The sequence below is a fragment of the Strigops habroptila genome, chromosome 13, assembly GCF_004027225.2.
Source record: "Strigops habroptila isolate Jane chromosome 13, bStrHab1.2.pri, whole genome shotgun sequence".
Lineage (NCBI taxonomy): Eukaryota > Metazoa > Chordata > Aves > Psittaciformes > Psittacidae > Strigops > Strigops habroptila.
Genome location: NC_044289.2, coordinates 12,715,728 through 12,743,139, shown reverse-complemented (window position 1 = coordinate 12,743,139; position 27,412 = coordinate 12,715,728). Strand labels below are relative to the sequence as shown.

The following is a 27,412-nucleotide window of genomic DNA, read 5'->3' as shown; positions in this document are numbered from 1 at the left end:
TGTGGATAATCTTTGGCTCTGTAACTGTTGTCAGGCTAGAAATAACACGTTAAAAAGATGAGTTTCTGCACTTGTAGTACCAGTGATCGGAAAGTTACACTTTGAACATAAAAGGCTGATTCTCAGCAAAGTGCATAAATAAGCTGTAAATCCTTTCACCCAGGGACAGTGCTTTTACTGGGTATTTATACAGGATTTAGTGCAAGGTTTGACTCTGTTGCCAAGCTTTTTCTGAGGGGGTTTGGAAAAGAATATTGATAAAAATTGAGTACCTTTTTATCAGTGAAGAACTCTAAATTTGAACTGTAAATATGAACATTTTGTATCTTTTAATTTTGATGCTTTTTTCCCTTAAAATGCATTACTAAAATATTTATGTGTTGTAAGCAGCACCTAGATAACTAGTAACATAAACCTCGCCTCGATATGTGATGTTATTTTACATGGCTAGCATGTTCTCAGGTTTGTACTGAATCAAGCAAGTCTCTAGTAAAAATGGTCTAACTTACCATTAAACTTGATTAATATATACTTCTGAGAGTAGTTGAACTACTAAAAGCCATCAGAGTACTTTAGTATGGAATAAAGCACATGCTGAATAAACTCTGTACAACAACTGGTGCAGATTCAGTTGGAAAATGCATGCTCTAGATATCAGAGTATAAACAGAATCTAAGCAATGAGGTGTGGTGAGTGCTCTGGTCTGTCTTAAATGCTTTGAGGGGGCACTGAGGCTTCACTGAGCTGTCTTTACACCTTTCCTCAGTTTTATTAATCAACTATTTCTGTACGGGAGGGTTGGGTTTAGTGCCTCTCTCAGGGTGTAATAACGTCAGGTGCGTTCAGCGTAAGTGGTGGTGTGGCAAGTGGGACCAGTTGTACTCACATGAGTCAGAAGTACCAACTCCAAGGAGCAGCGCTGTGGAATTGCAGCACCTGTGGCAAACGAGTCAATGGTGGTGACCAAAGAGTTTGCTGAGGGATCAGTGGAGGAGGTTAGAAGAAGAGATTCAGAGTAAGAAGGCTGAGAGTAGCTGGACTGTGCAGAAGTCTATAGAAAAGCATGAGGAGCTTTCAGTTTTTAATGAACATACATGCAGTCATGTTTGCAGTAGTATTAGGGGTGGAGTGAAAGAAGAAACAAGTGTGCATGCCTTGAACTTCAACCTCTTGTTTCCTTTCCTTCTTCCCTTTTTCCAGGGTATCATTTGGTTTTCTTTCCTTCCCTCTCCTCTGTGGGGGAATGGGAGAGAAGGCACTAATTATTTATAAGTGTTAGTCATAGCCAGTCATTAAGCTTAGTCATTACTCAGGATTGTGCATTTGATGGTTAGTAAAAATCAAAACAAGACTTGAATTTCTGAATTCAAGCTTACAGGTGTGAAAATACTTTTATTTCTGTGTTCAGATTCACTGGCAAAGCTGTGCTATTGAATCAATGTTGCTATCAGCCAAATGACATGTAATATCATGTCTATGCTGATAGTTTGTGTTTGAACTCAAAGCCATAGTGTTCGATTTATCCTTAAAGGAGAGAAACTTCTATATCAGCAGTGAGAGTGGTAAAATCACTGTTTCTGCAGAGGAGGATGTGAAAGGAACATTTGCACTGATGGTGCTCTGGGTCCCTGTCACTTGGTGGGACTGGCTGACATTTGGTCTCTGCAGCTCCAGGTGAAATGGTGATATCAGCAAAGGGTTTTGTCCCTGCCGAAATTACAAAGTGTATACACCTAGAGTAGGGTATTCACAGTGGGGACTAGTTAAAGAAATGCATTTTTAAAGGGGGTTTTGATGTACTTAGTTGTTATAGGGTGTTGCTTTTTGAAGGAAGATAATGTGGGTTTAATGCATTACTCCTCATTAGGTATTGTGTGCAGGCTGTAGTAAACGCAGAGTAGCTTGCCCATTCCCATTTCTTCAAGTGCTTGGACAGCACTAATGTTGATATGCCTTGGTACAGGCAAACTGTTTGCCAGAAATGAAGACTGGTTGAGTTTTAAAATCTCCTATTTAGAATAACAGAGCAAAAGAATTAGTGACATTTTATGTCTTCCTTTCTCAAAACCAAAGTTGATTTTGGTTATAACTGCAGCGTTGTTTTATGTAAGTATGTTGATGTTAATGGTAGAGCTGAATCTGAACCACTTCGAGATCAGTAATGAAGGTTTAGCTCTTTGTAGTGTTTTTCTTAATTCTTTCTGCATCAGACCAAAGAGAGCTTTGTGTGGTGGCTGGGTTGCAGTTTGACAGAGCACGCTGGTGTTTTGGCTTCGTATGCTTGACTAGAAAGGAATGTTAACACGCACTTTCAAGGAATCCAGCTTTCCAGAAAAGTCAGAATGGTTTCAAATCACATTGTTGTTGAAGTGTTTATCAATTGTTGTTGTATAAAATTGACATATTTCCCAGAGCACTTCCTACACACCTTTTCAACTGAGCAGGTAAGATTTGTTCCATATGGGATCACTTAAAAACAGCGGCTTTTTGGCACTCTAGCACGACATTGTTCCTTTAACTATATTCTTAAAAGACTTGTGAATGAATACTTTACCAGTGATTCACTTCTTTGCTTTTTAGACAGTACAGTTGAGTTCTGTAGTTTGAAACTGAATTCTTTCATAGTAAGAATAAGCAAAAGCTTACTGAAGCTTTGAGTTTCTTGGACTCTTTAGTAGGAAAAAAACAAAGGCACTTTTTCATCATGTGAAGTTGTGTGTTTGGTCTGTACGAAATACATTTGCTATGCACTGCAGGCACAATTCTTGATGATTTTTAGGACTTATCTTTCATCTGTGCTAGCAATAATCATAAATCAGCTGTTCAAGAATTAGTGTTTCACATTCCATAACTGTTAGTTGTGATCTGTGCGTGAAGATCGGGCACTTGGGAGAGTGAGGGCGGGCAAATGGTGTGGAATGCTGTAGTAAACTAATGCAGTACCAAAACTTTTAGGCATTGCATATGAGTAATATTTGTTTTTATTCCAGAGTGACAGGAGTTGAAAAGTGCAAGGACTGATGTGCTTTTGTAGCTCTGTAGTAAGTTACTGTCCAAAACTCCGTACCACACCAGTCTTCACTATGGTGTAACATTTAGTGCCTATCTGGAGAGGCTCCAAGTGGTTTTTACTAGAGATGCTCTGAAGCAACACCTGAGAGTCATGTTTTTTCGTGCCAAGTTTAGCTCATCCTAAGCTCAGCAGGTGCTGAGCGTTCAGCAGGCACCTGTAAGATGTGTTGGGCATGGTATGCCCTGTGTGCTCTCAATACCATAGCGTGCAAATCCTCAGTGTTCCTTGCTTTAGGGTGCCCGTTGCTCTGAAACAAGATGTGAGGGAATCTGGCACAGTGCCTCAGATTGCTCCGGGGTGCTGGACAGCTCTACAACTGCTGCCAGGTTTAGGGCCTGCAGACCTGCTACTCAGCATGGAATGTATCTACTGCTCATGTTTGCACAGGCTGACCTCACCCGTGGCAGTGCAGGACAGGCACTTGTGGAGCAGGTGAAGTTGCACATAGTCATGGGCTCATTTTCAGCTGGTTGGTGTGCAGGAGCTGATACCTGCACTGTGTAGACTTCTCTGTAAGTACTATGGTTATCCTTGTGGAGCTGTGACATCTTTGTAGAAGTCACAAACAAAACACATTTGTGCATGAAACTCAAGAGCCGGGATTGCTGACAGTGTCAAGGACTTTGGCAAGAAAGTTCAAGTAAACGTGTTTTGGGGTTTTTGTGTGGATTTGTTGTGAAGCACACATCACCTGAGGTTCTGAGCATCCAAACTTAGTTTAGCTGAAGCGGTGGTGCACAACTCTCATCGGGTACAAAGTAATGTCTTTAGTAACATCTAATCCCCACCTTTGTTACAATTTAAACTTCTGTGCTGTTCCTCTTGACATGTAACTGTTTCTTGTGAGTCGGCCTATAGGTTGTCCTGCATGAGCTGCTACATGTCTGCTGGTTTATTACAGGTGCTCTTCTTTGACATAAATGATTCTAAATCTGCTCAAAGCAAGATTCCCTTAACTGCCCAGATTTTCATGGAGCTGCAGTGGACTGGTACTTTGATAGGTTCTTCCCTTTTCTTCCAATAGAGTGAGAACTTTTCCAGGCAGGTCAGTTATCAGAAGAGGAGGAATGGTGATTGTCAGACATCATTGCTGTGAGAACCAGGTTATAATTTCCTTTTCTGCAGTAAGGGACCCTATCGTATCCATTACTTCCGCTGAGTTCTTCCTGTGGTTTGTAGGGGCTGTTATCCTTTTCTCTAGCTGTCTCTTCAGTATTCCAGCTTTTTTGTATTGGCAAAATCTTAGAAACTTTGTCCTTTTATAAAGGTTTTGTCATTCCAGTGTCTCTGTATAGCCTGATCCAATCATGTACAGAGCACTGACTCATCACCTTTGCTTTATCTGGTTTTTGTGGTGTATACGATAGCAACTTGCATAACCTTACACACACTTGCTTTCCTTTTTGTGGCAACAGGATCTCTTCTGATGATACAGAAGGGATGTGATTGTAAAGCTTTCTTTTGCTAATATGGCACAGCAGCTCATGATTGCTGTCAGGGTTTTTGTCATGTCAGGTGTTTGCAGCATCTTGCCACAAATGACTACGTGCTTAAGGCAGAAACAGCTTTGACGTTAAGATAACCGCTTAGTGAACTTCCCTGCAAAATCTAGTTAGGATTTGAACGTTTGTCAGATGTCGGTGGACTCTCTGATCAATAACTGTTTTCTAGAGATGTTTGTAAGGACTTTGATTTCCTACACCTGAAGCATCAATCCCTTAGTTATTGTTTTAGGTTTGGACAGTCTTTCTGAACATGTGTGTGTGTTGAAGGTGATTCTTTGCTGCCAAACAGTTCTCTCTGACCCTGATTGTTTTTTCTCTGGAAATAAAGTTCAGTTACTTTTGTACTTTAAGAAGAGAATTGCCTCAGGAGACTGGAAAAGGGATTCTTCATGTGATTTCAAGATCATACATCCATTAAGTCTTCTGTCATGTCTCAGCTGCTAAAAAAGAGGACTTATTAAAAATCTATGTTCCTTAGTAATGGTTCTGGACTTATGTGGATTAGACCATGAGCTACATTGTGGGTAATGAGCAGAATGTGTGAGCTTGAACCTTCTGGTCTTCAGTATCTGTATCAGAAAGAGAGATGTTGTCACGTGTGACTGGGTAGGATACTGTATATTTTGTCTTTCACAGGTGCAAGAGTTCCATTCTTGCTGGTATGCCCAGTGACAAGCATGGGCATTCTTTTTTTTATGGTCCTCATAAATGAAAGGACCATAAAACCTTGGTCCTTGCTAACTGTGGATGAAGCCTTCCAGTGTGTCACCTATTGTATGAATCGAGTCCCTGAGAAATGGAGCAATTATTACGAGAGAGGGTGACATGTTGATACATTGCTCTTTGAGTGACTTCCTGCTGTATGTGCTTGTCGGGGCTGTCAAGTGGCTGGACTCTGTATTTCCTCAGAACAGTAATCTGAGGCTGTTGCTGGATCTGTCCAGCTCCTAGAAATATTATTAATCTTGGTTTACCAGCAAAGACTGGGAACAAAACAGGACACACTTGGTTTGGGTTTCTCTAGCAAGAAAGCTGTATACCTCAGGAGTGACCCAGATAATCAGAGTGCTCTGCAAAGGCTATAAAATATTATTCTCCTGCCTTTATTATTCTCATATTTTTTTTTTCTTTAGCCTTTGGTAAGCCAAGAAAGAAGGAAGAGGAAGGCATTAGAAACGAGCCTGGTTTGTGTTTTTCTGACATGTCATATGGGCAGAGCTCTTCATTTTTTTTGTATTCCAGAGCATGATTTTACAAGTTTTATTAACCAAAAAACCCCAACCAACAAACAAAAACCCCAACCCAAAGTACACCACTTTGTAAATCGAAATGCCTTTAGCAAATGAAAATACAAATAGCAAGAGGCAAAGATGACACAGTGTAGAATCAGGCAGCTCCATCATGTAATAATGAACTTTTCCATCCGAACACTCTAAAACAGGAGAGATCTGGGAAGGTCTCCACAACATGAACATGAGATGACTGCTGCACTAGTCAGGAGCACAAGTCTTTTTGGGATGAGGAGCAATCCAACTCAATTTTGTTAATCCTTCATTTGGAGCTGTGATGAATTGTTTAATTCAAACTACAATATGAATCTCTTTCAGGATTCTCTAAGCCTCTAACTTCTAACAAAAATGGTAATTAATTTTAATTTTAATTTTAATTAGGTTTTTTAATGAGGGACTTGGAAAGAATGTTTGAATGTTTGCATTCTTAATAGTGAAGTTGATTTTAGAGTACACGAGATCAGGCCTAGGAAAAAGAAGGCAGAGATTTTAAATGGCCAAGTTTTAGTGTCGCCTTTTGCTAATTGAGCATTTCCAATGATCTTTGGTAGCTGTTTGGTCACAAATAGCAATTCAGCTGTGTTTGGAACAAAACCCTGGATGGTAAACTTGAAACAGAAAGGTATTTCTCATCCTTACTTTAAATGCAGCAACATAATTAGTTAGAGAAGTGAAATACCTTGGTACAATTCTAGCCGCATTCTGGTACCTCATAGTCACTTCTGATATGGTTCATACAGCATTTGCACCCTTCTGCATTGGAGTTTGGAGTTATGATACTCTAAATATTTAAAATACAAGTTTTGGAATACAAGAGAGAGAAATGGGTTGGTTTTGTTTGGTTTTGGTTTTTTTCCTGCACATAGAGCTGTCAGTCCCTCCTTTTTCCATTGCAACGAATGAATCAACTGAGACATGGATAATGTATGTATGGAGAGAGGGGGCTGTTACAGTCCTACATTGACTTTGTTTAGAAGTGGGAAATAAATGGGACTTTCTTTTTAATTCTTAATCAAGTGAGCTCCACTGAACTCTCTGAACTTCACTAAAAATCCACTTAATGCCAACTTGGGTGCAGTTTTGGGTTAAGGAGTTTCTTTTTTAGCTAATTGGGTTGGAAAAGAGTCTGTAGTTGGGCTGGAGGGAGAGAAGCTGAGAGAGAAGCTTCATCTCCCTTATTAAAGAGCTCTCAGCAAGGCTGGGGGGGTGTGAAGTGTAGAGTCAAAACTGCCTGTCTGCTGGTGAACTTCTGCACAGGTATTTCAGTAACAAACTTCATGATCTTTTTACACCTTTTCTGAAATCCCCCATATAGTAACAAGGTAGATTTCAAGCAGGTAAAACGTCTTGTATCATCACACCAAGATTAAAGTTTATGCAAGACTAGTCTGCTGTTTCTAATTGTCCCTATGTTTGTATATAGCCCATTAAGTGTGCACAGCAATTTGTATCAGTGGTAGCCCCTAACTTAAAGACATATTAGAAACTGTATAAACTGATAATAACTGTGTATCAAATATGAGTGCAGTATGAAAGAACTACTTAAATAAGGACACATATGAATGTAGCTTTGGACGAATTACTTCTTTATTATGACTTTGATACTTGAGGGAAGGATCAGACTTCCCATAGTTACAAATCTCACAGGTTAGTGCTCGGAGTCAGGGTTTGAATTACAAATGGTTGTTTTGTCTGGCTGCTGCCAAAAATTGAACTTTCTTGATATGTTTTCTAAAGCTCCCATTAATACGCTTTTCAACTGTCTGTTTCTGCAGTTGTGCTATGTTAATGTGTAGGCATGTTCTAATTTTGCATGTAGCTCGGGGAGAATGTTTCATTGTTCAGACATTGTGCTTGCACTCCAGGGGTAGTCAACCTGCACTTTGTGGTTATAGCCAATCTTTTCTCCCTGTTCCCATTCATGTTTTGGCAAGCAAAACAACGTGCTGACAGTACTGGTGTTCCAGGGGGTGGTTGTGCTGTTGCAGGACTCTGATGTGAAGCGTGGACCTGTTCTTGAGCCTGATGTGTGTATTGAGCTGGAGACTGAACAAGTAGTTAAGCTATGTGCCGGTGCCTGGTGCTATAAAGGTTCTCACATGCACATGAGCTGCTTTGGGTTGGCTCTTTCACGTAACTTCAGTCACTTTTGCACTGAGAGAGAAGTATAAAACCAAACACCCCCTTCTCCCTAAACGCCAAACTAGAGTTGGTATCTCTGTTGCTTCTGGAAGGAAAAAATATGTAACTCGCTAAAGGATTGGGATGGTGCATTAGCCCTAGAATATCCCAGGGAACCCCCAAAATGGTGAATTTTAAGGAAAAAGTTTCTTATGGGATGTCAATGTAATTCTGTGATGTTTAAGGGCTTCTGAAAGCACAGGCACATAGAGTGGCATTGGGCCTTTTCAGTTGCTAGGAACTAAATGGTAATCAACAAGCCTTAATATTTGACATAGACTTGAAACCAGCTCCTCTAATCAGACTTTCCACTGCACTGATGCTGTCAGTTATAATGATATCGAAGATTTCGACTGATTCAGTGTTTAACTTCTTCAGCTGATTATTCTGAGGGATGACAAAGAGGGTAACATGAGTTCATTTCCCAAGATTTTATGTTTGCATATTGGAAGAAGATGCCAAGTTCTGTTTGTGCAGGAATGAGCTCGATATAGTAGCAGGTTACTTTCTAGTCCTTAAAATATTGGATTTCTCTGCTTTTGGTCAGTAGCCCCCTCCCTGTAGGGTGAGGCTGATGGTGAGAAAGTAGTGATGGTTCTGATGAGCAGCTGACAGGATCAAGCTCTCTATTCACTACTGATGTATGGTGTATATCTGGTGTTTTAATGAAAATGCTTCCCCTTACATAAATTACAGGAGAAAAGACCTTTGTGGAACAGTTTGGAAAAGGGGATTTTTTTGGACTTGACAGCTAAACCAAGAGTATTTATTTCAACAGCCTGCAGGATTATAAATAAGCTTTCCCCCACTCCTTCTATCCTACAGAAACCCAGTTTGGGAATATTTGTTTCTAGATATAACTCTTGCCTGTAGCACATCACAGTCCCACCTTAACACTTCTAAATAAATCCCAATGGAAAGTCACGTTTTTGATGTAAACTACTTCAGCGTGTCTGTGTGACTCTGTAACACGTGTGCCTCTGCTTCATTAATAGAGAGAGAATGTAAGGAAGAAATTAGGGGTGAATCAACTGTAATCTGGTTTTCTTTTGAACTCATTTGTGTAGAAACCAGTATGTGACTTCTTGAAGTTTCATGTTCATTTTCAAATGATCCAAGAAAACTGTTGAAAGCGTTGTTTGTAAACGTTTCAGCACTTCATCTGAATAGGAAAGCAAATAAAAGCGTGATGCTTTTGTAGTAGTCACGCTCCGAGATGGCATAGAACACATCTCCAGATATTGTTAGAGCTTTTTATTCACTGAACAACACTTCAGCAAAACTTTGTGATTCCAGTAGTGCCTCTTGATTTTCCACGGTTAAGTTTCCTCCTGTAGTTTGTTGCTCAGAAAGGCTAATTTCGAGTGCTCGGTTTGTTTCCTTAGTGGCTTTTTCAGAGCTGATGAGGTCCTGAGTCTCTCTTGGACTCACTGAGGCGTGCTGGATGAAAACACTTCCTGTGCCTTCAGGGAAGAGAGACTATCATCTGAAACTCTGCCTGTTAAAATCTGCTTCCCTATAGCTACCCAGTGGGGTTAAATGTATTGATGTGAGTGACTGAGCAGGGAACGACTGCCTCATTTCCCTCTCCATTTCATTTTTCTTTTGGGGTGTAACATGCCATGATGCAGTCTCTTGCAGATGCACATGAGGGAGATTATGATTTTATAGCCACTTTCATTACTAAATTTGTTATGGGAAATTAATTTAGAACTTAGACAATTGTGTTCCCGTTGATGGTGAAGCCTGTGTTTGATTATATCCCCCCCTTAAAGACAGACTAATAGGCATCTTGCCTAATGGCAAGATTTTCCTCTATTTGCAGTGTTTCATAAACCAAGTTTCTTAGTAAAGAGCAGGTAGGATTTTTACATGGTTGCTAATTTTAACCTCCAGTCACATGGAATTTTTTGGTTGGGGTGAATACAACTCATTGTGTGTTCTGATGCTAAGATAGAGCATCAGATAGATACTGAGATAGAGTATTTCTGTAATTAAGCTATTCTATACAAAATATGATGGTGCAGCTGGGTATTTTGCTTTTATTCTAAACTCCTGTCGTTAGCTGTGTAGTTCTTTAACAGTACATTAGTTCCATATGTATCCAACTTTGATTAAAAAAACCTGAAAAAAGATGTTCTTTCACATTTGAGAAGGATGTGTGTTTCTTGACCAATTTCTTTATTAACAGGCATGGTCCTTGTGCGTAGTGAGAACGGGCAGTTGCTGATGATCCCTCAACAAGCCTTGGCACAGATGCAAGCACAGGCACATGCCCAGTCTCAGCCTCAAAATACTATGACTCCTCGTCCTGCTACACCTACCAGTGCTCCTCCGGTGCAGATATCCACAGTGCAGGTCAGTGCAGTCGTTTGTAGTGTTAAAGACAGTAAGATATTTGTTCCTGTGAAGAATATACGAGAAAGGAAGGCAAGATGTTAGTGAGTTGAAGAAACCATTGATCAAACTGGTGCTATCCAGGCTTTTCCACATGGCATAGGCATTTTGTTCCTAATTCTGTTATAGTTTGTCTGTTATTCATCAAAACTATTTCTACCTATCCAAATTACATTAAGTTTAAAACCACTTGTTACAAAGACTGTTCAAGACCATATATGGTTAACGTGTACAACTCTTTTCCCCAAGGAATCATTATTCTTTGTAAGACTATAAAATAAAATAGTGGATATGGGTAAATGTACACTGAGATCATCACAATTGCATGAAGTTCAAGACTAAAAATCCTTCTCTCAGTTTTATAGTGGTCCAGATGTGTTCCTTTGTATCTGTAATAATGGCAACTAGCCAGGGACAAAATGCTAGATAAGGTAGATTACACTTAAATATAGGAACTAATGTGTTTGGCTTTTTATCTCTTCTCCAGGCTCCAGGAACGCCGATTATTGCACGACAAGTGACACCAACTACTATTATTAAGCAAGTGTCTCAGGCTCAAACAACAGTGCAACCCACAACAACGCTACAGCGTCCTCCGGTTGTGCAAGTGAGTTTGTAGAGAAGTAATGTATCCATGAGAGACCTCAGTTGTTAAGATGAGCTTGAGAAAACCTGCTTGAGACTGCCAGAAATACAGGAAATACAGTTGCTGAGTGCATGGAACAAGTATCTTCTGGCTTACCCTTTCTAAAACATTTGCAGATCACAATTTACTGTATCTTTTAGATGTATACGATCATTCTTATTACTACCGTTTATTATTTCATACTATACCTATATGATACATATTTAAAGGTATCCTGTTATTAGTTCCTATAATCACAAAAATGACGAAAATAAAACAACTTCATGCTTTCTGCCTCAAGAAAGTGACACCGATTCCCTGTAGTCCTCTGAATTGTGCAGCAAAATGTACAGTTACGAACTAGAGTGCACTGGTAGCCACAAGTCACAAGTGGTGTGAGTTTAAAACAGTGCAGAAGTGTGAAATTCTCCACATGGCTTCCAGGCAACAGTGATACAATATGATCGCTGTCGCCTAATTGTTTTCATTGTGCTTTCTTCATCCTTTGAGTAGACAGGATTAGAGAGTTTTAATTTAAAACATGCAGGTTTTGCTGTGCATCCAGTTAACCCTTTTCCCCTCAGAGAGCTTTTGCCTATGCCAGTGATCTTTCTAGATCTAAGAGTTCATTTACCTGAGTCGTCTTAATTTGCACTGCTGTTCTACTGGACAAAAAGAAATCATTCCATCTGCATATTTTGTGCTGTAATGAGCATACCATGGACTTCATTTATCCTGATTGCGAAAAATGAGACAAATCAAATCCTTGCCTCCTTTTCTATCTCCCCAAATACTGACACAAGTTCGCTTTGGCAGCACTGCGGCCTCTTTTCTTGTGCATCTTCATAGAAAGAGCAAGTTTACAAATGAGTTGTTAAAATTCTGAGTTAGCTTTAGCTTGGTGAGAATCACTGCCCCTCTGATAGGGTTGTCATTAATGATTAGATTGTGGAGGAAGTCCGTGAATGAACTGTGTGCATGGAAAAGCTCTTGGTTAGAGTGTTGATTCTTTAAAAGTGTTATTCCTACTTGGAATTACCGATTTGTGTACAAAACTAGAAAAACTTCTTGTCCCACTGTTCATCAAAAAGATCTTGGAAAGACCTGAGCTTGTGCGTCTTGGGCTTTTATTAGAGATTCCTCCCTTTGGCGTGTAAGGGAACAGGTTAAAAAAAAAGCTATTACATTCACAAAAACTTAGTACTCGTTTTAATTGTGTCTGAAACCACAATGTGTGAGGGTATGTTCGTGGTATTACTTTGCCGTTTGATTCAGTAACCAAAAATCGTGCGGTTCTTAAATCAACTCTCAGGATTTCAGTTTCACTGTGTAGTGTTTTGCGCCATCTGGTGGCTCTTCCTTTCCACTGCAAGATGAGTAACTACTTTTTATAGCAGCTGTGAAAGGTGTTCTACTGTCCTGTGGCTCAGTTTGCTGTTTGATGGCTCAGGAAAACAGCGTTTGGTGTGTTCCAAGTAAAAGAATGATATGTTTGTATTCTCTCTGCAGCCTCAGATTGTTCTGGGTGGTACTGCACAAACAACTACGTTGGGGACAGCAACGGCTGTACAAACTGGAACTCCTCAGAGAACAGTGCAAGGAACGACGGCGACCTCCACTGCAGCCACAGTAAGATACTGGGTGCATTTGGGATCTTCCTTTGTTCATTCACATACACATGTGCGCATGTATGTATGTGTGTATGTACATACTACACACACAAAAACGTAGATCAGAGTGAAGATGCAGAAGTTCTGTGAACTATTGGTCTTGAAAAGGTGAACTTTTAGTAGAATCATGTAATTTACAAAGTGTGAACACACACTTGAATATTGATGGCTGTCAAAGTATTCATTTTGATTTCTGTAACAGTTCTCAAACACTTTTTTTTTAAACACAGTAGCTGTATCTTGTAGGAAAGCAAATTGTTCAGCACTGCAGAGTAGAATCAAATGAAAAGGGATAAGTTCTTGATGACACAAAGTACAATACATGTATATATGAAGCAAAATAATAATTTCAGTCTGATTCTGTCTGAAGTGGTGACGAACACAAATCTATAAATAATATTCTGCGGTTACAAACTAGAAATAACTAGAGTTATTTCTCAGAGTGTACAGTCAGATCATGGATTATAAACTGTTTATCTCCCCTTCTCTGACTGTTTCCTTCTACTCTTCCTCCTCCCATAACAGGAAACTATGGAAAATGTGAAGAAATGTAAAAACTTTCTGTCCACGTTAATAAAACTGGCATCATCTGGAAAACAGTCTTCAGAGACTGCAGCTAACGTGAAAGAATTGGTACAGAACCTGCTGGTAAGAAAAGTTCTTTAGAAGTTATAAGAAACAGTATCGGAGAGAAATCAAATTGAAACTTTGCTGCTTCAGAATTAAAATATATGCATAATTTTCCTTTAAGCTTGTAAATGACACATTACTGCTCGTATTAATGCATGAGAATGTGAGTTAAATTGAAGTGTGAGTAATGTCAGTGGTGACTCTTTAAATTCTGCATTTTTTTAATAATAAAACAATGAATAAAAAGGTGAATTATGTGTTTGAGGGAAGACAATGCAGTAGCTGAGTGTAGGAAATCACAAGGTTGTACAAAAACAAAGTAATATCTGAAGCTAATGTAAAAGCTTGACATAATTAGTATTTATAGAAGGAGTACTAGTATTGCTTAGCCTAGTTGTTAGTAACCTTTAAGTTAAGGTAGATCTGTGTGTTCCACATGTTTCACATGATAACCAGAGGTTATCACAAGACCAACATTTGAAGTCTATCTTCCAATCAGGGATATACATTTGGTTTTGTGAGAGACATCTCCCTTTTGTGGGAGACAAGGCCACAACTTTAGTTATTTGAAAGAGAGGAGCTATAGTACATTTGGAAAAGAGAAACCACAGAAAGGGCTGCCCCGAGCAATTGCTGGCTGATTGCAGATAATGTGAAGTATTCCTGTAGATTCCACCTGGCTTTTGATCTAGGGACAGGACATTCCTGTAATGGTGAGAACTGAAGATGTTACTTAAAGTGACTGAAAGACAGGAAGAAGAAAAGGAAAGATGGAACTGTAGGTCTTACTGGTTGAAATTGTAGTAAAATTAGTTGCTACTGTAAAGCTATTGGTAACTAAAACCAGTGAGGAGTGATAAACCCACTTATTTACAATAAGTCTAATTTTTTGAGTGTGTTGAATATTGTAACAGTTAATCTGTACAAGTTCATTCGTTTGGATTTTCTGTTTTGAAGGATGGAAAAATTGAAGCAGAAGACTTCACCAGTAGGCTGTACAGAGAACTGAATTCTTCACCTCAACCTTACCTTGTGCCTTTCCTGAAGGTAATTTGTCTTCACTAGTCTTTATATAGTTTGCTGCTTATGTATCAGCGGCAATGAACACAAGCACATCTTTTATCAGTATAGGTGGAATTCCAAAGTGGTATAAATGGAAGTTTTAAGCAGTGCCTGGTTATGCTTTTGCTCCCTTAAAAAATATTTCTGTCTCTTGATTCCAAGAGTTTGTTAGTATGATTCATGGGCACAGTCAATAATGTAATTTCTACCATAGTGTCACATCATAGCTCTTCTGAGAGATGACTTTTATAAGCAGTTTCTTTCCATAGCACCAAACCTATGAATTGATTTATTATCCTCTTTTTAGTTCTGGAAAGAAAACAAGGGATTGAGTGAAACAGAAAACTACCTTCTGGGCAAACTCAAACTGTTTTGCCTGTGCTGTATATCTGTTTGAAGGATAAAGAGGAAATATGTCACCTCTCAATAATAAATCCCATTTGTCATAAATTTTATAGCAATTTGATGCATCTCAAAGTAATGCTTATTCCAAAACATTTACCATCTGAAAATGAGAGAAAGAACAACAGCGCTGTATGGTAAGAGTATAACTCTGATGGACTAATGTATGATTAAGGGATATAGCTTTAGATGTGTGTTGATCTTTATGAGTTCTTAAATGCTTGTTCAACCTTGAACTGTTAATAAGGACAAAAATCATTACCATAAGAAAACAACTAATGTAAGAATGCAGTGAAACATTGTGGTGTCTGTTCTGAAATCTTCACCAATGTTCCAGTATGTGTTTTAAGCCACGTAGCTTGGTATATATGTAGGAACAGAGGTAGAAGGCAGCATGGGCTTGGATTGTTAAATGCATACCAGGGTTCCAGATAGGCTTGCATAACCTAGATGCCCATGATATCCAAGCTAAAGGGACTGTCACTCTGTCTAGCTTTAAATGGGAAGTAGCATGGTATTCCCGTGTGCACTTCTCTCATGTTTTCTCAGGTGCACACAGACTGATACAATGGACTGAAATGAAATGCATTGCTTTTTACAGTTAACATTTTCTTGTGTAACCAGCTCTAGGTGGCCCTGCCTTGGCAGGACAGTTGGACTAAGTGATCTCCAGAGCTCCCTTCCAACCCTAATGATTCTGTGATTCTGTGCTCTAGGATTAAAACACTCAAGCCAATTCTTTCCTTTCCTCTTTTCAGAGGAGTTTACCTGCCTTGAGACAGCTAACACCAGACTCTGCAGCTTTCATTCAACAAAGCCAACAGCAGCAGCCAACAACGCAAGCAACGATAGCAACGATTCCATCCGCAGCGGTGCTGCTCAGCTCCTCAGTTCAGCGCACAGCAGGGAAGGCAACTGCAACTGTAACGAGTACCCTCCAACAACCTGTCATCAGCCTAACTCAGCCTACACAAGTCGGTGTCAGTAAACAAGGGCAGTCTACACCACTGGTATGTGAGCTGAAGTGTATCATCTGTTATTGCACAGGGGGGTTGCAACTTTTTAAATGGGTGGTTTAACTCAATCAGAGATCTTCAACTTCTTTAGAGAAACTAAGGAAAAAAAAGTGTAATTTAAAGTCCATTCTTAATTAAAGTACTACATTATTTCCTATATTAGCATGAAATATTTGCAGATTTCTCTCAATCACCGCATATCCATGAGAGCAGTGTTCTGGAGGATACTTCATTTCCTATCCTATAAGTCTAACAACAGATTACCCCAAAAGAGGAGAAAGAATAATTTTCTCAGGCCTGGACATAAACCAGATAAGAACAGTATAATGTACAGCACCTTTTTACCTTTCTGATAGAGAAGCGGTGTCTGAGTGTAAGCTCTTTTTAGAATGTGTATTAATTAATATACATTATTAAATTACGAGGGGCTTTTTGCTACTTAGTATTTCAGTGTTCCCTGTAGAACGTTCAGCATTCATCTGAGCTACTCTGTCCAGAAATTTCATATAAAACAAAAAGGAGAGCTCTTTTCAATGCACAAATACTTTTTTGCTTACCTTGAGAGAAAACCTAGTGCTTATGTTGGTCTTACTGCCTTTATAACCTGGGTATTATAGAAAGAGGTTAGGAACTGAGGGAGGAATAAAATCTGAACATTGATTGGTGCTGGACTTACAAGAAAATACTTTGGCCTTTAAATACATGAAATAGTAGCAAAAGAAATACTTGCAGAGTTATAGAGATGGAACTTGCAAAATAGGCAGAGGTGGTAGATTTCTTTACAGCAGTTTGAAAGTAAGTTTCTGAAAACCAGTTGAGGTCAGAAGACAAGTCTGCATAAGCTGCTCCGATCGTAACATTGTGATGTAACTGAGTTCAGGTTCAGAAGTGGTGTGGCTACAGTTGCCTGAGAGTCTAACCTAACAATCCAATAGTACCAGGCTACAGGGTTTATAGCTTATGCTGGTTCTGGATAAAATAGCATATGCAGAGCCAGCTGGATTATCTTTATTATGCTTCTTAGTTCTAGGGTTTGTTCAGGCAGATCCAGTTTCCCTCTGGATCTCTAATGTAGAAACCACATGTGGAAAGTTTTAACTGGACCTTTATGATTATAGATTTTTTTTTCAGCAGGTTGCTTATTTCTTTTTTGTATCACAGAAAGTGGAATATTAGTTTTCCTTAAGGTATAATTTATCTAAAGAAACTTTTCAATACCTTAAAACGTGCTGTTTCTAGATCAGTGAATAGATGCATTATTAAGATCACAACTCACAAGTTGATTGTTAGGGTTTGTTCTTACCACCTGATTCTTAGCCTTAGTTGTTACTCAGATTGCTTACCATTATTTTCCTTATAATCTGCAGGTTATCCAACAGTCTCAAAAAGCAGGGGCATTGATAAGGCCTCCACAGGTAACGTTGACACAGACGCCAATGGTAGCACTGCGGCAACCACATAGTCGTATTATGCTCACTACTCCCCAAATTCAACTGAATCAACTTCAGACAGGTAGGAGGTTAAGATACTCAGTAATATATGCTATATTTGATAGCATTCACTGAAGGCTGGTTTGTGAATGTCAGTTCCTAAGTGCCCTGTAGCTATATGATGGTTAAAATCTTCAGAGCTTAGTGCCGTAGTGGCTGGGGATACACATCTGTGAGGGCAGCATTTACAGCCAAATTGTTTGGGAACCAGACTTGTGTGGGAGAGTCCTGTTTTAGATGGGTGAAATGCTGACAGAAACTATTGACAAAAAGTCTTTGCACCAGATTTATTGCCATTGCTAACTGTGACTGCTTGTAAATCTGAACTGTGATACAAGGTTGATGGAGTACAAATCTTATCTGTCGTCTTCTTGCAGTACCTGTGGTAAAACCAGCAGTATTACCTGGAAACAAAGCTATTGCCACTGTTTCGACACAACTAGCTGCTGCTCAGAAGAATAAACTGAAAGAACCTGGGGGAGGCTCTTTTAGGTGAGGAACCCTGTGCCTGTCTGTGCTTGTGCTGCCTGGTCAGCCTGCTGAACTCAATGGGAACCTTTCTCTGTGCTGCAGCGGTGCTGGACTGGGCTGGGTGAATGCTCAAGAGCTAGAGGTGGATTTTCTGTGGGCAGGTTTGCCACTTTAATAAAGACTTTGACAACCAGCTGTGGACATACTTGTGCCAGCCTGGTTTTAGCATTTAGCTGTCACTAAGGGTAAATATCAAACCTCACAAACAATTCCTGCCTGGACAAGCAAATAGAATTAATTTCTTCACTCCTCCCAACTCTTCTTGGGTTATCCGGATGCACAGCCTATCTTACAGTGATGAATGCAGTTTGTTACTGTTTTGTGGTAGTGATGTGTCTGATCTCTTGCTTCTCAAGTTGCTCAAACATAAGAAACATTGAGAGAACAGCTAGGAAGTAGAAAACTACTTCTAGTGCTCTTTGGAATTAAATTATTAGCTTTATTTTTTACATAATAAAAGCAAATACAATGCAAAAATGAGATAAAGTATTCAGGTTTACTGGAATTCATTATATGCAGCTGTGGTATTGTAGAAGTGGATGTAGATAAGCACTGTTATGATTATAATGAGTTTTCCTTTCTTAAGGGATGACGATGACATTAATGATGTTGCATCAATGGCTGGAGTCAACCTGTCAGAAGAAAGTGCTCGGATATTGGCAACAAACTCTGAACTAGTTGGCACATTAACAAGGTCCTGTAAAGATGAAACCTTCCTTTTCCCAGCACCTTTACAAAGAAGGATATTAGAAATAGGTATGTTGATTTTGTCTTGAACTTTATTATAAATAAATTTCATTAGTCTTGGGTTTAATTGAAGGCATTTTCCATAGGAAAAAGATTTGAGTAGATTGGAGTTGCTGGAGTCATTACCTTTTGTGTGTTCTGATGCTTGTGGACAATCATTCAGCTTATGGAAGTAGAACATTAAGGAATAGCAAACCAACAGAAACCATTGCCTTCTAAAATGATGGCAATTTAACATCAAAATTCCTGGACCTGGTTAAAAGTCTCACTGTATAAACTGAGAAGGTGTAACAGAAATAACATTTGTTTTTATAAAATAAATCCAGAAACACTTCAATCATATTTAGTTGCTAGTTTAGAATTAACAGTGGAGCATGACTGAGGTTAGCCACATGTTTAGCTGTGTGGTAAAATAAGTCTTTACAACTGACTTTTGTCCTGATCACAGGTAAAAAACATGGAATTACAGAAATCCATCCTGATGTAGTTAGCTACGTATCACATGCTACACAACAAAGACTACAAAACCTCGTGGAAAAATTATCAGAGACTGCTCAACAAAAGAATATTTCTTACAAGGTAACTGTATTTAATTGCACAAAGAAAATGGCAAGATTGCACAAATTCAGGAGAGTATCGTGTTGGCTGTAATGCCTGAGCTCAGGTATTTTGTTCTCTAAATTTAGGTTGTTTATTCTCTCGACTGATTCGTCTTACATTAAGATATTAATACACATGGATTACTAGAACTCTTCAGCTTGTATGTGCAAAATATTTTAAAAACAAATGCAGAGAAACTGTGCCCTCCCCTTTAATATGTCAAAAGTTGAGAGTCTGAGTGATTGTACAATCAGGCAGATAACAGCGCTGCTTCGATTTCTCAAGAGACTGCTGACAGATGGGTGTTCTTAATAGGTGCAAATGCCTGAACAGTGTTTAAAGAAACCACACAGCTCTGTGAAATACGTTCAGGAAGTTAAAGCTGTGATGATATTAGTTTAGAAGTCAAAATCTGATGATTCATGACTAGAACAAAATGCTTTTAAGAATTCTAGCTGGTTTGACTGGTGTAAATACACACTTCCAATTTGCTTCAAGAGGACAAAGTGAACATTTGAGCTTTAAATATGTAAGTTCTACAGTACAGTACAAGCTAACAGCTTTAAGAAATGTAATGAGAAACATATTTGCCATGTTTTCAGGATGATGAAAGATACGAACAAGCAAGTGACGTTCGGGCACAGCTCAAGTTCTTTGAACAACTTGATCAAATAGAAAAGCAGCGTAAAGATGAACAAGAAAGGGAAATTTTAATGCGTGCAGCAAAGGCAAGTGCTTGGATTTCACACATGTTTGCAATGTGTCAGTTTTGACATCAGAACTGCAGTTTCTTTTCATTCTAAAGTGCTTGTAATGAAGGGGAAGACTAATCTTCAAAGGTGGAGCTTGATGAGTATGTTCTTTAGCTAGAGTTCTGTTCTGCTTTTCATGGCAAAGCATGTGAGACAGCTTCTTTGCCAGTCTTATTACATGTTCCCAATTAAAGTAGATCTTAAACCTTAGTTTTTGCACTTTGCTTTGTGAAAAGGATGAATTTTATAGCTTGGTAGTACTCTTAAGTGGAATAGAGAGATTATGGGTATTTTGGAGACCAGAAATGGAATTCAGAAAGATTTTTACAAGTTGGGGAAATACAATAAATAGGAAGCAGTTGATGTGAGCACAAATATAAGCTTTAGACTTTGTGGTTTTATTCAGTGACATGAATGTAGGATGAACACGACTTAGCTAGGCAGGAGCACTCTAGAAATAATTCACAAAACAACATAAGGGTTCTGTTGGGTCACGTAAGTTGTGAACCAATATCTTCACTTCAATTGGCTCCTGTTAGACTTGAGCTGGAATGCTCTATCCAGATTTGGGCCCTATACTAAGTAGACTTCAGAAGGAAATTAATTCAGAGGTCTAGGAAATGTGACCTATGAAGTCAGATTAGAGAGTAAATCCATTTACTTCAGAAGAGAAAAGACTGGGGTGAGGCATAATTCTTCATGAATGTGTTCTGCATATTCATATAATCCTGTTTGCTGCACCTAAAGCGCAGGAGGGAAGGCATAGGTTAATCATTAGGGAAAGCTTAATATTCTGAAGGAACTTGAGCATTGAATTAAAATTTAATTTGTAGTTGGTCTAAAGAGTGTATGGGTTTAACAGTCAGGATTTGTTTAAATATAGTTAGTCGTGCTTTATGTGAGTACGGATGGAAGACTGTCTTGAAGTTTTTCCTGTTTTCTGTTTAACTGCTTGGAAAAGGCAAGAAACTAAGAGAATTGACATATTCAGTGTCAATTTAGCAAAAAAAAATCAATTGGCAAATATGTGTTAATAGTGTTAGACAATAAAGTGAAATGGGCGGTTGCGATGAAAATGGTCTGTTGGTCTACGGGTTGTTCAAACAGGAGTCTGATGTGTAAATGTAGCAAAAAGAGATGTTCTTAGTAAGTTCATGGTTACACAGCAAGGGGAGGAATTTTTCCAGAAAGTACAGGTCTGATTCCTTTTTTCATATGCAGAGTGTGCGTATTTTAATTCACAGATCTGTGTAATTCATGTCTTGTCATGGTTTTAAGGTATAAATGCTTAGCTATTCCTTTGCTATTTTCAACACAGCTGGAAAAGGGGATGCTTTTTTTAAACATAGATACCTGAAACTAAGAAAGGGAAAACTGCTTTTAATTCCTAAAGTCATTTTCCCCTGTTGCCCTCTCTGGCAGTGGCAGGTATTCTCCATTTTCTGCTTTAATTTCAGTAAAACTTTCATATGCTTTGTAAAACTTACAATCTTTAACTGCTTTTGTACCCAAATTAATTTTTCTTTCTTTTTCTCTTACCATTCCGCGTTCATCCTTTTATCAACATAGTCTCGATCTCGACAAGAAGATCCAGAACAGCTTAGGTTGAAACAGAAGGCCAAGGAGGTGAGTGCTCACCTTAACATGAACTTTTATCTTGGAAATTGAGAGAAAAATAATTAACTGTACTTTTTCTGGCACACACAGATGCAGCAACAAGAGCTAGCACAGATGAGACAGAGGGATGCCAACTTGACTGCATTAGCTGCCATTGGTCCCAGGAAGAAAAGGAAAGTAGATTCACCGGGATCTGGATCAGGGACAGAGGTACAGTGTAATTGTAATCTTTGGGTTTGCTGTGTCAGTCTCTGTAAAAACCTTTGTCTTCAGAGTTTTTTCCCTAGTTGTGGATGCTTTGAACAGCAGAAGTGTATTTTGTGTTCATATTTGCTCCAACATCTGGCATCTGTGTAGTGGTATGGGGAATAAAATTTGAGTTGTCATTCTCTGGTTCCTCCTGAACTGGAAGAATGTTAGAAAAGCCATCTCTGTTCTCTCATAAGTTTTGGGAAGAGATTGTTCTTGTAGTCAATCTACTTAAATAAGAGTGCAGAGTAATTAATGTTGCTGAAGTGGGTGCAGTGGTAGAATTGAATCACTGCTATATTTGACAGCAGGAGCTTCAGGTCATAGGAACTTCCCTAATTTCTTTCTTTAGCTGTTGATTTGCCTTAGTTTTAGTATCTCTACAACAGATCAGTTTGACCATTTCCATCTGATAATGGTGCTTTTGCATATCCTTTGTATATTCTACTGTTCAATATGGTCTTTAAAAAACTTCTCTGCAGACCAAGTATGTGTGCTCAATATCTGGTTAGTTTAATGTTAATTATTTGGTTAACTGGTAAACTACCTGCTGTATTTCTAAACAAGTTACTAAACCTGAAATGCTGTAGAATTGCTTTCTGCATGGAAGAAATGTAGGATTTCTCTAGTGTTTAAAAAGAACAAAATCTTCTCAAAACTCGTCATTTACAGGGACAAAAACTCTCTTCAGAATTTGAGGATTTTTTTTCCCTGTTTCTGACAGCAAGTGACAGGATAGTAATAGTTTAATAATTCTGACTGTTACTCCCTGGGCATTCCAAATTTTCAGTGCTAAAGCATTTATACTGTGGAAAAGCCTTTTGTTTCAGAAGAATTCACCTTGGTTTATACTGAATTACTAGAAAAGATGATTTACATGTCCTTGATATATTACATGTTAGAGAACAATGTGATTACTAGTAACTGTTATTTGTATTAACAAATACAAAAAGAACAATCAAGCCTCTGGAGCATCTTCTAAAGTAATTTTGAGGTTTGAAATTTATTAAAATGCTTCTTACTGATAAGAAGACATAAAAAAATTGATAAATTACTGCGTTAAAGGTTTATAATTCTGGTTTAAAATTATAAAAATTGCTGAATGTGGCACTTTACAAAGATAGATGTGGATATAAATGAAGTCATCTCTGAGGAACACGCTGAAGTATCTCATGCAGCATTAACGTTGGCATTGCTTCCTTGTGCACGTACAAAGTTAATAGTCTGTTCCATGTCACTTAGGTTATGGAATGTATTTTACATCCTCTGTGAGTACTTGGTTGTATTTCATCTAAATCTGGCTAATTCAGTTGTCCCAGATTAATCACTTACTGGTTAACCAAATAACTTCAGGTTCCCTGGAAATCTCATCTTTTTGTCTGTTAAATTAAGAACCAGCTGCTTTTGATCTCATACTCACAGCTGCGCCTCTGCTGCTGTGTCACTTGACATTTAGAAATTGAGCTCCACTTGTCACCATTTGTACGCAGTTTGTCGTTAAGGCGTATTACAAGAAGTGTGGAAAATAAGGTTTGTCATTACTTAGACACAGATTTGTAAATGGAAGCTTTTGATGTCTAGGAATGCTAAACCTTAATTGCATGTAAAATCACTTCTAAGTAGTAATTGTACTGTTTTGTTTCAAAATCCAACAGAACAGGTTGCTGTCAGTTTGAGGTTTATGTCTATGTGACTTTATTGAAGGTTACCAAAAAGCTTCTTAACTTATTCTGTGCCTACAGGAGCAGCATAGTTCTGTGTCTCTAAAGACTCCTGAAATTTATCTTTGCATTTAAAGTATTATGGTCTATATAATAAAATCAGGCTTGAGCTTCTACTAAAGAATATTTAAACCCCCAGAATTCTAAATCCCTTCCAACCATTTTTTTTCTATTGTCTTGTTAGCAGTCATATGTATGTATTTGAGATAACTAGTTAGCATCCAGTGCCCTCCTGCATCTTCTAACTTCCATTGAAGTTGATGGAAATTAGGCACCTAAGTTGTGCCTTAAAATATCTCTTTGAAAATCCAGCCTCTAAACTGCTCTTAGCTACAGGATTTCAATGATTTGATGCTGCTGGTTCAACAGGTTACTTACTAGAGAAACAAAGTCTTACTTCAGTGTTAGCAGCATGGTAGAGCAAGAACATCTGCACTGAACACAGTGCACTACTAACCAAGAGAATATAATTTCCAGCACGAGTTTAGATTGGTTTTTAATCAATAATGTACACTGATAGATTTTCTACTCTCACACTTGTGCTGGTGTGAGCCTCAGCAGCTTATTCAACATGGCTTCTGCACTGCTCTAGATTTTGGCTCTTCTCAAGTCTGGACTATTCATATTTAAAACAGCCTTTTAAAATTCTTCAAACTCTCAGGCAGATAAATCTTTATTCACTAGTGGAGCGCATTTGGACTTTCTGGTGTCACCAAGTATTGAAGTTCCATTAAATAAGAAAACATTATTCTAGTAAATGAAATTGGAGGAAAAAAGAATCCCTGGATAATCCGCAGAACTATAACCTGTTCCAAATAACTCAGAACACCTTCATTATTTACATAAATACAGAAAGAGCAAGATAGCAGCAACAGGCAACTGCCAAAACGATTCCCGGCTTTCAAACGGGAGGTGGGAGCTGGCTTCCCGGTCTCTGCGTGCCATCTGCTGGTGCCTGCGCCTTACTGCTGCAGGGATGCTGCTTCCCAATGGGTTTGGGCGCTGCTGCTCTAAGCCAGGCTGCTTTTTGGCTGTCCTTGCTGAACAGTGCCCTCCTGCCGGCCTCAAGCCAGACTGCGGCCCTCTTACTAGCAACGTTTCTGTGCAAGTGCACAGGATGTGATCAAACCCAGGTCTTCAGTGGAAGAGGCACCGTGCCACTGGAGAGTGTTTTGCCAATTCCAATGGCTGATGACTTTAAAGCACTCCAGGAATTCCTTGCTTGTATAAAGGAAAGCAGAGCAAGCAGAGAGAGCTGTGTTAATTGTATTTATCCTATCAGGACTGTGTTTTCTGTAAGTGAGAGTGCATTGGCATTAGCCCAGCAGAGCTTTGTAACTCCCTTACCAGGCAGTGCACATCTAAACAGCTGAAGGATGTGGGTATCTCTAAAGATATCAAATTATTTTTTTTCAAGTGACAAATATCATAATATACTCCTTGCTTATCTTACCAGTTTGTGTGGAAAACGACCAGTGTGTACCAGAGATGGCTGAGTGATGGAAAAGAGTTCAGAGATCATTAGAGAATGTCTGACTGTGTCTAGAATAGCTGCCTCTTAATATAATCCTAAGATTAGCTACAGTTGTTGTCACTGAAAGGAGAGCTCATAGCACCTACCATAAAGAGTAGGGGAGGATCTACTATGTTATTCAAGACAGGGTCCAGGGGATAGGACTGCTTCCCACTTCAGAACACCAGGGCTACCCTTGGGATCTGTCTGCTGGTGTTGGGAGGAATGCTGTCTTTTCTGTTTGTTTTAGTTGTTTGGATTGCTTATCATTAGTGCCTTCCTAAAGATAAGAGCAGTGCTTTGGGGTTGGGTTTTTTTTGGGTCTATATTAAATGTTACTGAAAACTTCTGATTGTTCAGCTGCTGTTTATAACTAAGTATTAAAAAGAAATCTCTGATCTGGTAGCATACAGCATACTGCTTGATAGATTCACGTACGTAGTTCCTTAGTTCTTACCTTGCATTCCTTTTCTGCAAAGTTGTGGAATACCTGGGGCACTGACATAGAATCACAGAATGGTTTGGGTTGGAAAGGACCTTAAGATCATCCAGTTCCAACCCCCTGTCATGGGCAGGGACACCTCACACTAGACCATGTCGCCCAAGGCTCTGTCCAACCTGGCCTTGAACACCACCAGGAATGGAGCATTTGCTACTTCTTTGGGCAACCTGTTCCAGTGCCTCACCATGCTCACAGCAAAGAACTACTTCTTTATATCTAACTGAACTTTTCCTGTTTAAGTTTGAACCCATTACCTTGTCCTGTCACTACTGTTCTGATTTACCTGTTCTCCTCCTTTGCAGGGATCTGGTTCAAGTGCAGCAGTCCCAGGCAGCTCTGGAGTCGGAACAACCAGACAGTTTACGCGACAAAGGATAACGCGGGTGAACCTCAGGGACCTCATATTTTGTTTAGAAAATGAGCGAGAGACAAGCCATTCACTATTGCTATATAAAGCATTCCTTAAGTAATGGAAAAGATCAAGGTATTTTTGATGGAGAGACGCCTGAGGACATTTTTTAATATATTTACAAATTACGCCTTTTTGTAACAAGCAAATGGGATATTGTTTAAAAAACAACCACCTCTTTACATGGAACAGTTTTATATTCCTGTTTATAAATAAACTCTTCAGTATCAGAGAAATACATTTCTGTAACAGTGAGGATACTTACAAGGCCTGTGGAGACTATAAAAGGACAATTAAATTTTAACTCATCTCTTTGATTGAGTGGCCTTCTTGCCAAACAAGCCATATATAAAGACTGATGGAATCGTTTAGCAAATAACTAGCTACCCTTTGTCAGCCCTGTAGCAGTTTCGACATTAATTGTGCATTTTAGTTCAGTTTTATTCAACTAAATCAACTATATAGGCATATGTCTACAGCAGATGACCTCATTTCATTTAGCTTTTTTTTTTTATACAGTCAGTTAGCAAAGCAAACTGATTATTTTTAAGAATATTTATCTTTTCCCCCCCAAACGTTCAAAATCTAGAGGGATATACAGTTAATTTTAAACATAACCTCAATTTTAATCACATTATTGCTTATTAGAGGCCCTGAAATCCCATAAAGGAGGGTTACTTCTGAATGTTTTAGCAGCATCTGTAAAAATGCATTTTTATTTGCTATAGTTTGTAAAGCTGTAAAGTTAAAAAAGGAAAAAAAGGAAAAAAAGAGAAACCTTTTCAGCATAAATATATTTTACTTGCACTGTGTTTTTTAGCTAAAGTGAAAGCTTAGATTAAATAAAATCAAAGTTGAGAGGAATCATCAAAAAGACTGTTTCTCAGTGTGAATCAAGTGTCGAAAAATGGTTGGTGTATTTTGTCAGTAATTGTACATAATTTTTGGCACATAACATAAAAATGGCTATGTAAACTATAATTATTTTGCTAAAAGACTGTATGCAAGCTGTGGGCCTACTTTAAAGATGTCCAGAGCAAAGTCCCTTCTTTGTACCTATTTTTTTATTACAAATATACTAATTGGTTCTTTATATTTTCAGAGGTTATTGTATTAAATTGTCTATTGATAGTACTTTTATGACTGTAAATACTTTGGCTTTCTTTGTGTGAACTCTCATGGTAGAATTTAACTCTCTTGCGTGTAAACTGAATGCTGATCAGTATTTTTATCAACACCTGACAACTGTTACACCCCTTTTATTTTGTCTTTTAGGAAATCCTGTCTTTCCTTTTTTTTTCATGTAAATTTTGCACAGTTACTTGTTCATATGTAAATATTTTACTTTCAAAAATGAAGTTTTTAATTGCTATTGTTTTATATAGGATTGAAAGAAAATTAACTCCTTTATTAAAAACAAATTTATCTGTA

General features: G+C 38.5%; 1 protein-coding gene across 2 annotated transcripts in view; it reads left to right on the top strand.

Annotated features, from left to right (window-relative positions):
• TAF4 (TATA-box binding protein associated factor 4) overlaps window positions 1-27,412 on the top strand; it is a 37,907-nt gene extending 10,495 nt beyond the window's left edge. The window contains exons 3-16 of one of the 2 annotated variants that reach the window (XM_030503158.1): window positions 10,240-10,406; window positions 10,933-11,052; window positions 12,580-12,699; window positions 13,266-13,388; window positions 14,328-14,417; window positions 15,593-15,844; window positions 17,218-17,362; window positions 17,718-17,832; window positions 18,458-18,627; window positions 19,067-19,197; window positions 19,821-19,946; window positions 21,540-21,596; window positions 21,678-21,797; window positions 25,875-27,412. In XM_030503158.1, the coding sequence (XP_030359018.1) occupies window positions 10,240-10,406; window positions 10,933-11,052; window positions 12,580-12,699; window positions 13,266-13,388; window positions 14,328-14,417; window positions 15,593-15,844; window positions 17,218-17,362; window positions 17,718-17,832; window positions 18,458-18,627; window positions 19,067-19,197; window positions 19,821-19,946; window positions 21,540-21,596; window positions 21,678-21,797; window positions 25,875-26,042 (1,904 nt within the window). In that variant the 3' untranslated portion in view covers window positions 26,043-27,412. Of the gene's footprint in view, window positions 1-10,239; window positions 10,407-10,932; window positions 11,053-12,579; window positions 12,700-13,265; window positions 13,389-14,327; window positions 14,418-15,592; window positions 15,845-17,217; window positions 17,363-17,717; window positions 17,833-18,457; window positions 18,631-19,066; window positions 19,198-19,820; window positions 19,947-21,539; window positions 21,597-21,677; window positions 21,798-25,874 lie in introns of those variants that run through there. The other variant, XM_030503159.1, reaches the window with a different exon arrangement.